Source organism: Myotis davidii, unplaced genomic scaffold (assembly GCF_000327345.1).
Source record: "Myotis davidii unplaced genomic scaffold, ASM32734v1 scaffold132, whole genome shotgun sequence".
NCBI classification, from domain to species: Eukaryota; Metazoa; Chordata; class Mammalia; order Chiroptera; family Vespertilionidae; genus Myotis; species Myotis davidii.
In genome coordinates, this window is record NW_006285258.1 from 1043223 (window position 1) to 1055728 (window position 12506).

Below are 12506 nucleotides of genomic sequence, written 5' to 3' on the forward strand. Positions count from 1 at the left end.
CAAAGAATTTATGTGCATAAATGCATAATCCCTGGACACAGACACTAATGTGGTAAAGGCCTGGGGTAGGGTGGGGTTGGGGGCCAGGTGCAGTCTAGCAGGGGTCAATGGGGGAAAAGGGGACACCTGTAATACTTTCAACAATAAAGATAAATTAACAATAATGATGATGATGATGATGATGATAATAAAGATCAAAGAAGTGAGGGTGAGAAACAGCCTGGAATGCTGTCCTCGGTGGGATCTGAAGGAGATGGGGCAGAGATTGCTGCCTCTGAGGCTCCGCCCCCTGTCTGCTGGGCTAGAAATTCTACCAGCAGCTTTCAGGAGCCCCCTGTTTACATTTACATCCTGGGGAAGTGTCGTCAACCACAGACACCAGTGCGAAGAGGCCAGCCGAGTTCTGCAGCCAGCGGCACCAGCTGTCCTGAGCTGAGTGTTAGATATGCAGGCCTTGTATTGTGAGCTATTGTTAAACCCACGGGAGCTTGGAATCAATCGTGGTGGGAGTATCCACACCTTAAAATCAGCACATGCCGCGTAGCAAGGCTCTTCCTCTTTCCTACAGCGGATTCACCAGCATAATATCGATGGTCACATGTGGGCCAGGCCAGCGGTGATAGCAGCCAGGGCTGAGGACACTACCCTCTCAGAAGAAGGGGCATCTGAAAGGCTCGGGGCAGGGCCCAAAGGCTGGCTCTGGCTGCCTCGCAAAGTGGGAAGAGGATTGACTTGGGTTTATTTGGAAGCGGAGCAAGTAATTAAGAACATTAGATTTCTAGACCTCTCCTCTCTACTTTCTCCTCAATGAATATTTGTGTATCAGACCACCTATGTTGTGTAAGCCACTGTGCCAGGTAATATGGGACGTAATGGAAAAGAATAAGACCCAGTCCCCAAGTTTTAAGGCTCCTCTAACATGAGCATATTTTCAAGTTAAATAGAAACATAAATCACAGTCCAAGGTAGCAATAGAAGAGTCAAGAGGCCCTGCCCAGTTAAGTGCCCAGTGGGTGATTTTATGGTTATTTGTTCAGAGTTGGCCTTGCCCACCAGCCTAAGAGCTCCTTGAAGGCAGGACCAGGTCTATTGGGTTCACCTTTGCCTCCCGAGCACGTGGCCCATGGCAGGGGCTCGGTGAATACACGTCGTAATGAAGTGTGGTGACGGGACAGGAAGCACAGTATATGTGCATAAGAAGGGCACTTCTAGACAAAGGTGCCCAGGAAGGGAGATAGGCAGAAGGGACGGAATTCAAGGATAGAAGTAAAAAAGCTGAAATCGTGCTCAGAGTGTGGAGGGGGGAGTGGGAGAAGGCAGTTTTTCAGTTAAGGGAAGCGGTAAGGGCTAAGGATAGAAACAAAGGTTGAATGAAGGATGTGGGCTTTTATACTATGTGGGGCATGGATGAGGCGAGGCACTCTATATTATCTCATTTTCCCTCCAGTTCTGTAGGGTGCTTATTTTCCCCATATTACAGAGAGAGATGAAGTAATGTTTCTAGCATCACACAGATAGTAAAAGGGAACCTGGGGGCCTGAAGCATCAGAGCCTGCGCTCTTCCTGTTCTGCTCAGCGTCTCCCAGAGATGGAGGAGAGCGCTTTCCCCCTCGCCAACCTCCCTCTGCTATACCGCCCCCCCCACCCCCACATGCAGGATTGGATTTTACTAACCCTGCTCCAATAATGTTAATGCAGAGATCTTTTTGATGTGGTGTGGTTATTTCAATAGAGTTCTATGTTTTGCAGGCTGTTGGAAATGCCAAGACCACCCGCAATGACAACAGCAGTCGGTTTGGGAAATACACAGAAATCAGTTTTGATGAGAGAAATCAAATTATAGGAGCCAACATGAGAACTTACCTGCTGGAGAAATCCAGAGTTGTCTTTCAAGTAAGGATAAAAATATTTGTTAAATTTTCCTTTTCCCAATTTTTTAAGTATTGTTTCCATTCATATACTCATTAGACAGCCTACTTTGTTCTGTGACTTGTCTAGAGTCACTTCATTTACAGTTTGTTTGGTTTCTTCTGTTCTTAAAAACATTTTTTAAATTTTTATTGTTTATTTGGGTAACATTGGTTAATAACATTATGTAAATGTCAAATGTACAACATGATAATATGACATCTTTATACTATACTGTGTGCTCATTACCTTAAGTCTAGTCTCTTCTGTCACCATATACTTGACCCCTTTTATCCTCTTCATCCTGCCCCCACCCTCCTTTCTCTCAGGTAAGTACTGAGCCAAACTGGCCAGGGCCATTTGTTGCTTTTTGTTTTATATCCCACATAGGTTTGAAATCATACTGTTCTTATCTTTTTTTCATCAGACTTGTTTCAGTTATAATACCCTCAAGATCCATCCATATTGTCACAAATGGCAATATTTCGTCCTTTTTTTATGAGTAGTATTCCACTGTATATATGTACTACATCTTTTTTATCCAGTCTTCCATTGAAGGACAGTTAGGTTGTTTCCGTATCTTGACTATTGTGAATAATGCTGCGATGCACCTAGGGGTACATATATCTTTTTTTATTTTTTAAGAGTAGTTTATTGATTTTTAGAGAGAGAGGAAGGGAGAAAAGAGAAACTATGTGAGAGCATAACTTCAATCAGCAGCCTCCTGCATGGCCCCCTACTGGGGCAACCCCCAGAGACTAGACCAGGGTCCTCAAACTACGGCCCGCGGGCCACATGCAAATACAAATATTGTATTTGTTCCCGTTTTGTTTTTTTACTTCAAAATAAGATATGTGCAGTGTGCATAGGAATTTGTTCATAGTTGTTTTTTTTAAACTATAGTCCGGCCCTCCAACGGTCTGAGGGACAGTGAACTGGCCCCCTGTTTAAAGTTTGAGGATCCCTGGACTAGACTTTAGGTAAGGAGTGTCGGCCTGTGCACCAAAGGGTCTTGGGTTTGATTCCCAGTCAAGGGCATGTATCTGGGTTGCAGGTTCCATCCTCCGCTTCAGTCAGGGCGCATGCAGGAGCCAATCAATGTGTCTCTCTCTCACATTGATGTTTTTTTCTCTCTCTCTCCCCCCCTTCCTTATCCTCTTACTCTCTCTAAAAATCAGTGGAAAATATATCCTTGGGTGAGAATTAACCAAAAACTTTTAAAAATAACATTTTCTCTGGGGTCATTATTTGGAGGGCCATCAGAGCCACCAGTTCCCTATCTGTAAGAGGCAGGGCCGGGCTATGGGCCAGCAGAGGGAGCAGGGTGGGTCCCAGCATGGCTGACGCGTAAAAACCGAGGTAGGTGCCTGCGCCCCCAGAACAGAACTGTCAATCCAGATCAGCCATCTAAGACCCTCTGGTAGAAACCTCACATTTTCACTTATAAAGGATTGGTGTAATTTGGGCTCTTTTCCTTCTTTTACAGTCAGAAAATGAACGAAATTACCACATTTTCTATCAGCTTTGTGCATCTGCACAGCAGTCGGAATTTAAACATCTTAAATTGGGTACGTGATGGACGGTATGTGGAAGAGTCTCTCTTTTACGTAGGGGTTTAAATTCTAGGTTAACTTCTTCTTACGGTAACATCACTTCAAAAATATATTCTGTCCAAAGATACAAGTTCCTTGGGTTTTGGTGTGGAATGGATGCCTCTAAGGAGATAGATAAGGGCTGGAGGGTAGGGCCGGCCCACGGAGAGGGGAGCCCTTCAACCCCAGGCTTCTTTTCAAGGTCATGGGGATTGTGTCATCCAGCTAGAGAAGCGGTTCTCAACCTGTGGGTCGCGACCCCTTTGGGGGTCAAACGACCCTTTCACAGGGGTCGCCTAAGACCATTGGAAAACACATATATAATTACATATTGTTTTGTGATTAATCACTATGCTTTAATTATGTTCAGTTTGTAACAATGAAAACACATCCTGCATATCAGATATTTACATTACGATTCATAACAGTAGCAAAATTACAGTTATGAAGTAGCAACGAAAATAATTTATGGTTGGGGGTCACCACAACATGAGGAACTGTATTAAAGGGTCGCGGCATTAGGAAGCTTGAGAACCACTGGGCTAGAGCCACGTGGATAAGGCCTCCTGACAACTAGAACTTATGCTCTAGGTCTCCAAACTTTTCTTTTTATCTGAACTCCTTGGTCATTTTTCTAATGTGTATGACATATTTGTTCTTTCTAAGTTAGAGTACATTTATCATAATTTGAACTTCCTTGATGACTCAAGGTCACCATTTAGGAAGTCATAATGAAGTCACACATGCTTTGTGCTCTAAACAGACTGTGAATAGCGAATGTGGAAGAAGGGTAGCCTACTATCCAAATATCAGATGCACAGGAGGTCATGATCTTGTTTGTGGTGATGTTTATCAGGGTACACATATATCAAAACGCTTCAAAGTGTGTGGTTCATTGTACATTTAATAAACCTCACTAAAAAATGTCTGTGACACCGACATTTGTAGAGAAGCTTGACACAGGAAGCTGTGTAATAAAATTGTTAGATGTGGGATCAAAAACCATGAGTGCTGGCGGCAACCTGTGTTTAAATTCTTGCCCCGCCATCCGTGTGGGACCCTGAGGAAGTGACTTCTCTCTTCAGAGCCTCAGCTTCTGTAGGTAGAATTCTCGGGAATAAATGGAATAATGTGTGTAGAATGCTTACTACAGCTTATTAAGAACTTCCCTTTTTGATAAGCTTGCATGTCCAAGTTTTTAAGCTACAGGTGTAACCATCTTGTGATTTCAGGGAGTGCAGAAGAATTCAATTACACCAGGATGGGCGGCAACACCGTCATTGAGGGGGTGAGTGACAGTGCTGGCATGGAGGAGACGCGGAAGACCTTCACACTGCTGGGTAAGGGAGACATCCTGTCCACGGTGTGGCCATTTCCTCTTTTAAACAAATTTAAAAAGTTTAGAAGCAAGGGTGTCCAGCATGCATGTGTTCAGAATATTCCTAATAAACCCTAATTTTAGAATGAGCCTCTCAGAACGTAGAGGCCAGATGATCAAGACTGTGTCTCTCCCGGAAAAGTCGGAGCCCCCGCCTCTTTGTTCTCTGCCTCACGGTTGCTGGGAGGGCTGTGGCCCTGTAGGTGCTCCGAAGGCCTCTGGGTTGACCAGGGAGTAGCCTGGCAAAAAGCTTCTGCTCAGTGTGAGACCAGAGTCAGCTCCGCAGGTGACGGGCGTGGCTGGCAGAATGCCAGGACTACAAGGAGTCTGCATGCTTCACTCACTCTCCATATGCCCGTTGTCCAAGACCATGTTCTCTTCTGACTGCCTGTGCATTGGCTACTAGACCGCACAGTCTGGTACTTAATTATCTGTTGTCATGTATTTTCTTTTTTAGAAATTTCTTACCCAAGGATATGCTTATTGATTTTAGACAAAGGGGAAAGGAGGGGTGGGGGGCAGGGAGGGAGGGAAGGAGAGAGTGGGAGAGAGAGAAGCATCCATGTGAGAGAAGCATCCACACCAATTGTTTGCCTTCTGTATGTGCCCCAACCAGAAACTGAACCCAAAACCTAGGTATGTGCCCTGGCCAGAACTTGCAGCCTTTAGGTGTATGGGATGATGCTCAACCAACTGAGCCACGCTGGCCAGGTCATGCACCAGTTTTTCATGTGTCATAACATAGGTCCTTGACCTCGTGTAGGTCCATTATTATCTCTGGGCATCAGTTTCCCATCTGTAACCTGGAAGAATAATGACAGTATTTAGTTGTTCCAATTATCTATTGCTATTCCCCAAATATTAGTGGCTTACAATGACGGTTTATTATCTCTTGTGATTCTGGGTGGACTGGGCTCAACTGGGCACGTCTCATGTAGGACTGTCATGTGATGGTGGCAGGGGCAGGATCCTCTGTGAGCCGGGGCAGCTGCAACCACGGGGGGCTGAGCGGCATCTGTCTCTCCACATGGACGTACCAGCTGCTGGTCTCACAGTGAAGGGACTGCACATGTGTGGCAACCTTCTCCCAGAGCCGGTTCCAACAGGCTCAGGTGAACTCCGCAGGGCTTTTTATGAACTATCCTCAGAGGTAATGTGGTCTCACTACTGCCACATGCTAATATTCACAGCCAGCCATGGGCCAGCTCAGACCAGGATTCGTGGAGAGAGCCACACAGGCACAAATGCTAGGAGGGGGCTCTGGGGCCATTGGAGTAGCTACCACAGTAGCTGTGAGTGATGTGAGATGAAGAGATCATGTCTAAAATGGTTTATGAACTGTGCCATGCTGTACCAGAGGTCAGTACACATTTAATGAAAGCATGACCTCACTGCATGAATCACTAAAAATATCCTAGACCAAAGGTCGGCAGATGGCATCCCATTTTTGTAAATACAGTTTTTATTGGGACCCAGACACACTCATTGGTGTAAGTATGGTCTGTGGCTATTTTCACGCTATGGTGGCCGGTGAGTAATGGTGACATCAGCGGCACTGCCTGCAAAGCCGACCGAGAAAACAGTGGCTGACCCTCGACCTAGATGAGCGTTTTCTTGCAATATGGGGAAAGACCCAGGGAGTTCATGAAGCCGTCTAGCTTCACCCCGTGTGTCCAAACACGGAAGTCCCCTGACCAACCAGGGCCAGGAAAAGGGGAATGTGATTGACTCTAGAGGTGCAGTCACTGGATTCGTGCGTGGGACCAGATGACCCCGTAACTTCAAGATGGCCATCATCCTGTGACCCTGCAGCCAAGGAGATCATGCTGTGAGTTGGTTTCATGGTCTCTAAACTGTGTCCTCCAACACAGTAGCCACCAGCCACAGTACTTTAATTAGAGTGAAATGAAATTGAGTCCCTGAGCTTCACTGGGTGTGTTTCAGCTGCTCGTAGCACATGTGGCCGTAGCTCCTGAGCTGCACAGCACAGAGACGTCATGTCGGAGAGCTCTGTCTCCTAGCAAGGTGAACACTGCACCTTCTTTCTACTGCCTGTCCCACTGGCTCTGTTCTCCTATCCGTGCCGCAGTGTTATCTGTCTTAGGCGGAGCCCTCTCCAGGGTAGGTTCCTAACTTGACTCTTACGTAGGCTTATAACGCACTCGGGCACATCACCCTCCTTTAACTGTGAATGCTAGTTGTTGCTTGATTTGTCCGTGTCTGTGTTCTGTTATGGAAACAGTAGAGAGAAGCGGGCATGGTTAGCCTGAGGTCATCTCGTTCAGTTCACACGCCGCTTCACACCAGGCCCAGGAAGCGGGCCTCTGGAGCCCACGCATCCTCTTTGCCTGGCCTGGGTCACCAGGGCACCTCCACGTTACTCACACCGGGTAAAGCTAAGACGGCTTCACAAACCCCACAGCCTTTTCACACACTGCAGTGGTCTGTTTAGATCGGACATACCCGGGCTGACTGTGGGCAAGTGTCCTAGCCCTCCTGTGCCTTAGTTCCCTTCTGTACAATGGGGATAATCCGAGTACTTGCTTCATAGAGTTGTTGTAAGCATTAGAGAGGTGACCGTGCCCGAGGGACACAGGGTTCCACCACATCCCCTTCCTACCCGGCTCCTGAGGCACCTCCGCCGGCCGGGCAGCTGCAAAGGTGCCCCCTGAGGAAGCAGAGGTGGTGCGTGTTGGTCATAAGCTCCTTCCTTTGTTCGCTTCCCACTCATTGAACCCCGTCCTTTGATCCTCTCCTGGCCGGTTAGAGCTCCCACAGAGAACACCCTGGACACAGTCAGACCCGGCCAGGACTCGGGCCCAAGGGACCAGACCATTGTGCTTCGCACTGAAATCTAACTCAGGCCGGCAGAGTGGGTAGGGCTTCAGGGGCAAGAGGGGCAGTGGGCACCCAGTGCAGCAGCAGAGCTGTTCGCTGCACCTTCCCGCTCAGGCCCAGGGGTGTTACTGGAGCCAGAAAGGAGGGTTGGGAAAGTCAGTGCTGGACCAGGAGCAGTGACCTTACGTCAGTCGGCAACGTCGTCAGCTTGGGACGATGTTACCAGAAAAGAGACGAGCAAGCAGATCAGCCCTCTCTCCTCCTCCTCTCTGACCTCCTCCCCACAGCCCTCGCTGGTCAAACCCAACCAGAGGCCATGACCGCCTATGCCATGGTCCGCCCAGGTCAGCCCCCTGGGGCAAGTGAAATACATCCAGCACCCCACCAGAAAAATAATTCAGGCAGCTTGTGAACAAGAAAGAAAAATGCACATTAAAGATAAAGCAAGTACATCACAGAATAAATGAGAGCCGATTCTCCCAGGCACCTGGGTATTAATTTGTGTGGAACTTCCAGCAGCCTCGGCTGGCGGGGACCTAGCGGGTTGCAGAGTTCACACTGTGCGTTTGCACAAATCCAACTGGGAGAAGAATGAGCCAGGTTCACCTGGGGTCCACTTCATGCTCCCTGTCCCAGCTCTTGGCACCAGTGGTCCTAGAGCAGTGATGGCAAACCTATGACACGCGTGTCAGAGGTGACATGCAAACTCATTTTTTTGGTTCATTTTTCTTTGTTAAATGGCACTTAAATATATAAAATAAATATCAAAAATATAAGTCTTTTTACTATGGTTGCAAATATCAAAAAATTTCTATATGTGACACGGCACCAGAGTTAAGTGAGGGTTTTTCAAAATGCTGACATGCCGAGCTCAAAAGGTTCACCATCACTGTCCTCGAGGATCTTAAAGGAATCCAGGTGTTCGCTTCCTAGTGGCTAAGTAAGAGAAGAAGTGCAATATTCCTAATTTGGGAACATTTTTGTCTTCAGGTTTCCAGGAGGATTTTCAGATGGATGTTTTTAAGGTCCTGGCAGCCATCCTGCACCTGGGCAACGTGCAGATCACAGCAGTGGGCAACGAGAGGTCCGCAGTCAGTGTAAGCGGCTTGCTTGTTCCACCCTGCCTGTGTTTGGAGGGTCATTGGTAGAACATCTCAGGCTTCCCCTGCTTTTGCTTTTTAGCACCAGGCACGTTGGACCAACTGGGGAGGCCAGCTTAATAGGAAGAGGAAAGCAAGGGTTCCCATGGGTTGTCTTCAAAGAGTAAAGTTTATTTCTCTTGCAACAGAAGGGGGGGGGAAGTGCATTTTCTGTGTATTTTTCTTTTATTCAACAAATTTGACTGGCACTGTTGTAGGCTCTGGAGAAACAGCAGTGACCAACACAAAGCAAGGTGCCCCTCGAGGAGCTTTTAATCAGAGGAGAGGAGACACTATAAACAGTCACAGGCTCTGGAAGCTGCTCATGGCTGTTCAAAGGGAAAATAAGGCAGAGTAGGGGAGAGAGGAGCAGGGCCTTCAGAAAATTTCTCTGTGAAAGGCCGCCTCACACCCGAATCCTCCTCCTTTCTTTCTGACACGGCAGCAGTGGGCAGAGGCCTGCTCACAAGGACGTGAACTCTGCCTGTGTCTGGGGCAAGGAGTGTAATTTCAGAAATAGCAAAAAAGTCAGTATATCCAAAGAGGAGTGAGTGAAAGGAGGGGTAGAAGGTGAGGCTGGAAAATGGGGGGTTGAGGGGTACAGGTTATGTAGGGCCTGTAGGGCACGGGACAGTTGTAAGCAGAAAGGACACCTCCTTCCTCTTCCTGTGTAAGTTCTGTGACAGATTGCTTTATTAATGGACACTAAGTTTATGTGTGTGTCGTCTGTGACAAATATGAGTGATGGTTGGTAGGGGGCCTGTGTTTAGTTATTCTCATTAATGTCTACACAAAGAAGAAAAGAGCACTAGTAAAAAGCACATCTACGAATGCAGATGGCAGCAGTGTCCTGCCAGGGGCAAGGTGCAGGCTCCTGCCGCTGGGCCCTCCCGCTCCACGCCCAGGCCTGGCCGTGTCTCTGAGTCCTGGCTGTTCTCACACCAGCTCGTCCTCCTCTCATGCAGGCTAAGTGGGGGCCTAGGGGTCCTGGCGGGGGTGGCCCGTGCTGGCTCTGGTGGCTGACGGCCCTGATGGGGCCCGTGTTTGTTTTCAAAGGCGGATGACAGTCACCTGCAGGTGTTCTGCGAGCTCCTGGGCCTGGAGCGTGGCAGCGTCGCTCAGTGGCTGTGCAATCGCAAAATCATCACGACCTCGGAGACGGTGGTGAAGCCCATGACCAGGCCCCAGGCCGCCAACGCCAGGGACGCACTGGCCAAAAAGGTCTACGCTCACCTGTTTGACTTCATTGTGGAGAGAATTAACCAAGCGTTGCAGTTTTCAGGCAAGCAGCACACTTTTATTGGTGTTTTGGACATTTATGGGTAAGAGCCTGTCTTTCCCCGTTTGAATGTTGAATGCCCGTTATCCTTAGATCATTCGGTTCTGGCTTCTCCTCTGTGTACCTGTGATCAGAGAGGTGGTGTCCTCGGTTTTTGCACATATGGATGTTAAGTCCAGTCTCCTGGGCGACAGTGTCTTATTTAGTGTGTTAGTAAATGCTAAGTTAACAACGGCCCCTCGAGAGCTCACCGTGGCCCGCGACCGTGCCAGGTGGTTTCCATGTGCTGCTCACCTACCCTCACTCAGCCCTGGGACTCTCCCCTGTTAGGGTGGAGCAGCGAGGCTGCGAGGCTGGGGGAGGACCCAGCGCCGTGGGAGGCCCTGGCCCACTTCTGTCTCCTGACAGAGACCCCGTGAGGTGTGCACCCCATGTCCCTTTCCCGTTTCACTGGGAATGACGTCCCGGAGGTCCTGCCCTCGCCCAGGCCCACAGGCCAGAGGAGGACTCAAACCAAGGCCTCTCTCCAAGCTGCCTCCCACACCCAAGTCCTCATCCTTTCCCATATAATGCTGGTATTGCATTTGCCCCAGCCCTTCCCCAGGAGTCCCTCCGTTGGAGTTCTGTTCTTCTTCCTTCTCTTTGCCCCAACATGCTTTCCTAAATCCCAGGCCAGACTCCCACGAACGATGCTCACAGACACCCAGAGGGCCGGGTGGAGGTGGGCGCGAGGGGCCATCACATTCTGGCTTTATTTGTTGGCACCTGGCCTTCCACACCCAAGCCCTCCCCTCCCAGACCAACCCTGGCTTCTCTCCAGGACAAGGGGCAGCTTGTCCCATGAAAGGCACCACAGTGTTCCGCCCAGACTGGGCGCAGTCAGTCCCCCAGGTCTGTGAAAAGCAGCCCAACCCCCTCCCCATGCAAAGGGGAGAGCTGGGCCTGGGCCTCCCCACCTGGGGAAAGGGCGGGCAGTGCGGCACACTGACCCCAGGTAAAGATGGTGCCTCAAGGGAATCCCTTTGTTTAGCTTAGACTCAATTAATACAATGACTACCAATTAATAGTACATGTCAACAGTTATAAAATACTGAGACATTGCGGGGATCTCTAGTAAATTATTTACCTTTCCTTGTGCTAAAAAAGGAATGTGAGCAGTCGATAAGGATGTAAGTAGACTTGTAAAACAATAGTCTCTTTGTGATGGAAACAGGTGATTGTTGTATTATTCTCTGTTGTTTTCTGTGTTTTTAAAAATGCCTTAAAAATAAATAGGCCTTTATTATAAGAATATATTATTTCATTCATCCAACAAATAGCTATACAAATATCTATGTGCCAGGCCCCGTGTTGGGTGTGGTCGGTGAACAGCATAGAGACACATGGCCCCTGCCCTTTTGGGACATAAATTTTAGTGGAGTGGGCAGGTGGGTAATTAAGTGGGGATGGTTCTTTGAAAGGAATGTGTGGGAGATTAGCTGGGGATGGGGAGAGAGGAGGCAGCTGAGTGCAAGGAGCAGTAAGTGAGGAGAATGGCATGTAGCCCAGAGTCAGATCCAGGAATCTGAATTTTTTGGCTAAGTGTGCAAACCTGAGACAGGAATAATTACAAGCTCACAAGAACTTCATAGAGTATGTGTTAAATTTTAAAATTAAATTCCTCTTCAAAAAGTATAAAAGTAACATGCTTGCCACCACCCCTCCAAAATGGTACCCCTCCAAAAGAATAAGCACCCCTTTTAAATTAACGATGCTATTGCCTAGGCAAGCCCTTCCATGCCTTCTCCAGGATGCTCATGTCTAGTGAGCCCTGTTCCGTGCGCACCCTGAAACTTTGGAGAGAACTGAGCTCAGTTTGGCCTAGAAATGAGGCAGCCTCATAGGCAGTGCTCCCCCACTCAAAGCCTTTAAAGATGAAGCTGTGAGCTCGGAGGTGCAGCTGGGAACGACATGAGGGCTTGGGGTCCCCTGGCCAGTGGTGTTTGTGTTCTCTGGCCCCAGAGCTGTGAAGGCCTGGGCTGGGAGGTCAGACCCCTGGGAGTGCACACTGCAGCGTACCGGACGTGTGGCCCTGAGAAAGCCACAGAGCCTCTCCGAACCTCAGCTTCTGCATCTGTAGAATGGGGCCTCTGTTGCAGGGTATGACGAAGATCAAACAGAAGAATTGGTAAAGATATCTTCAGAACCATCAGCATCGTTCACATGTGAAGTGTTGTCATCGCCAGTGAGCTTCTGGCCTTTTAAGTCATTGGTTCAGTTCTTTCCGTTGGGTTGTGAACATTAGCTCTGGGGAAGGTGGGCAAGAGGGCAGGGAAATAATCACTGATGAGTGACATTCCGTTCCTGCTCTAGAAAGCCCTGCCTCTGGCCTT

The 12506-nt window shown here is 48.5% G+C and overlaps 1 protein-coding gene across 1 annotated transcript in view; it reads left to right on the top strand.

Moving 5' to 3' along the window:
• Nucleotides 1-12506, top strand: part of MYO5C (myosin VC) — a 77505-nt gene that overhangs the window by 9859 nt on the left and 55140 nt on the right. Inside the window, exons 6-10 of the mRNA XM_015558906.1 lie at nucleotides 1750-1893; nucleotides 3395-3476; nucleotides 4733-4840; nucleotides 8707-8813; nucleotides 9912-10177. Coding sequence (XP_015414392.1) covers nucleotides 1750-1893; nucleotides 3395-3476; nucleotides 4733-4840; nucleotides 8707-8813; nucleotides 9912-10177 — 707 coding nt within the window. The remainder of the gene's footprint in view (nucleotides 1-1749; nucleotides 1894-3394; nucleotides 3477-4732; nucleotides 4841-8706; nucleotides 8814-9911; nucleotides 10178-12506) is intronic.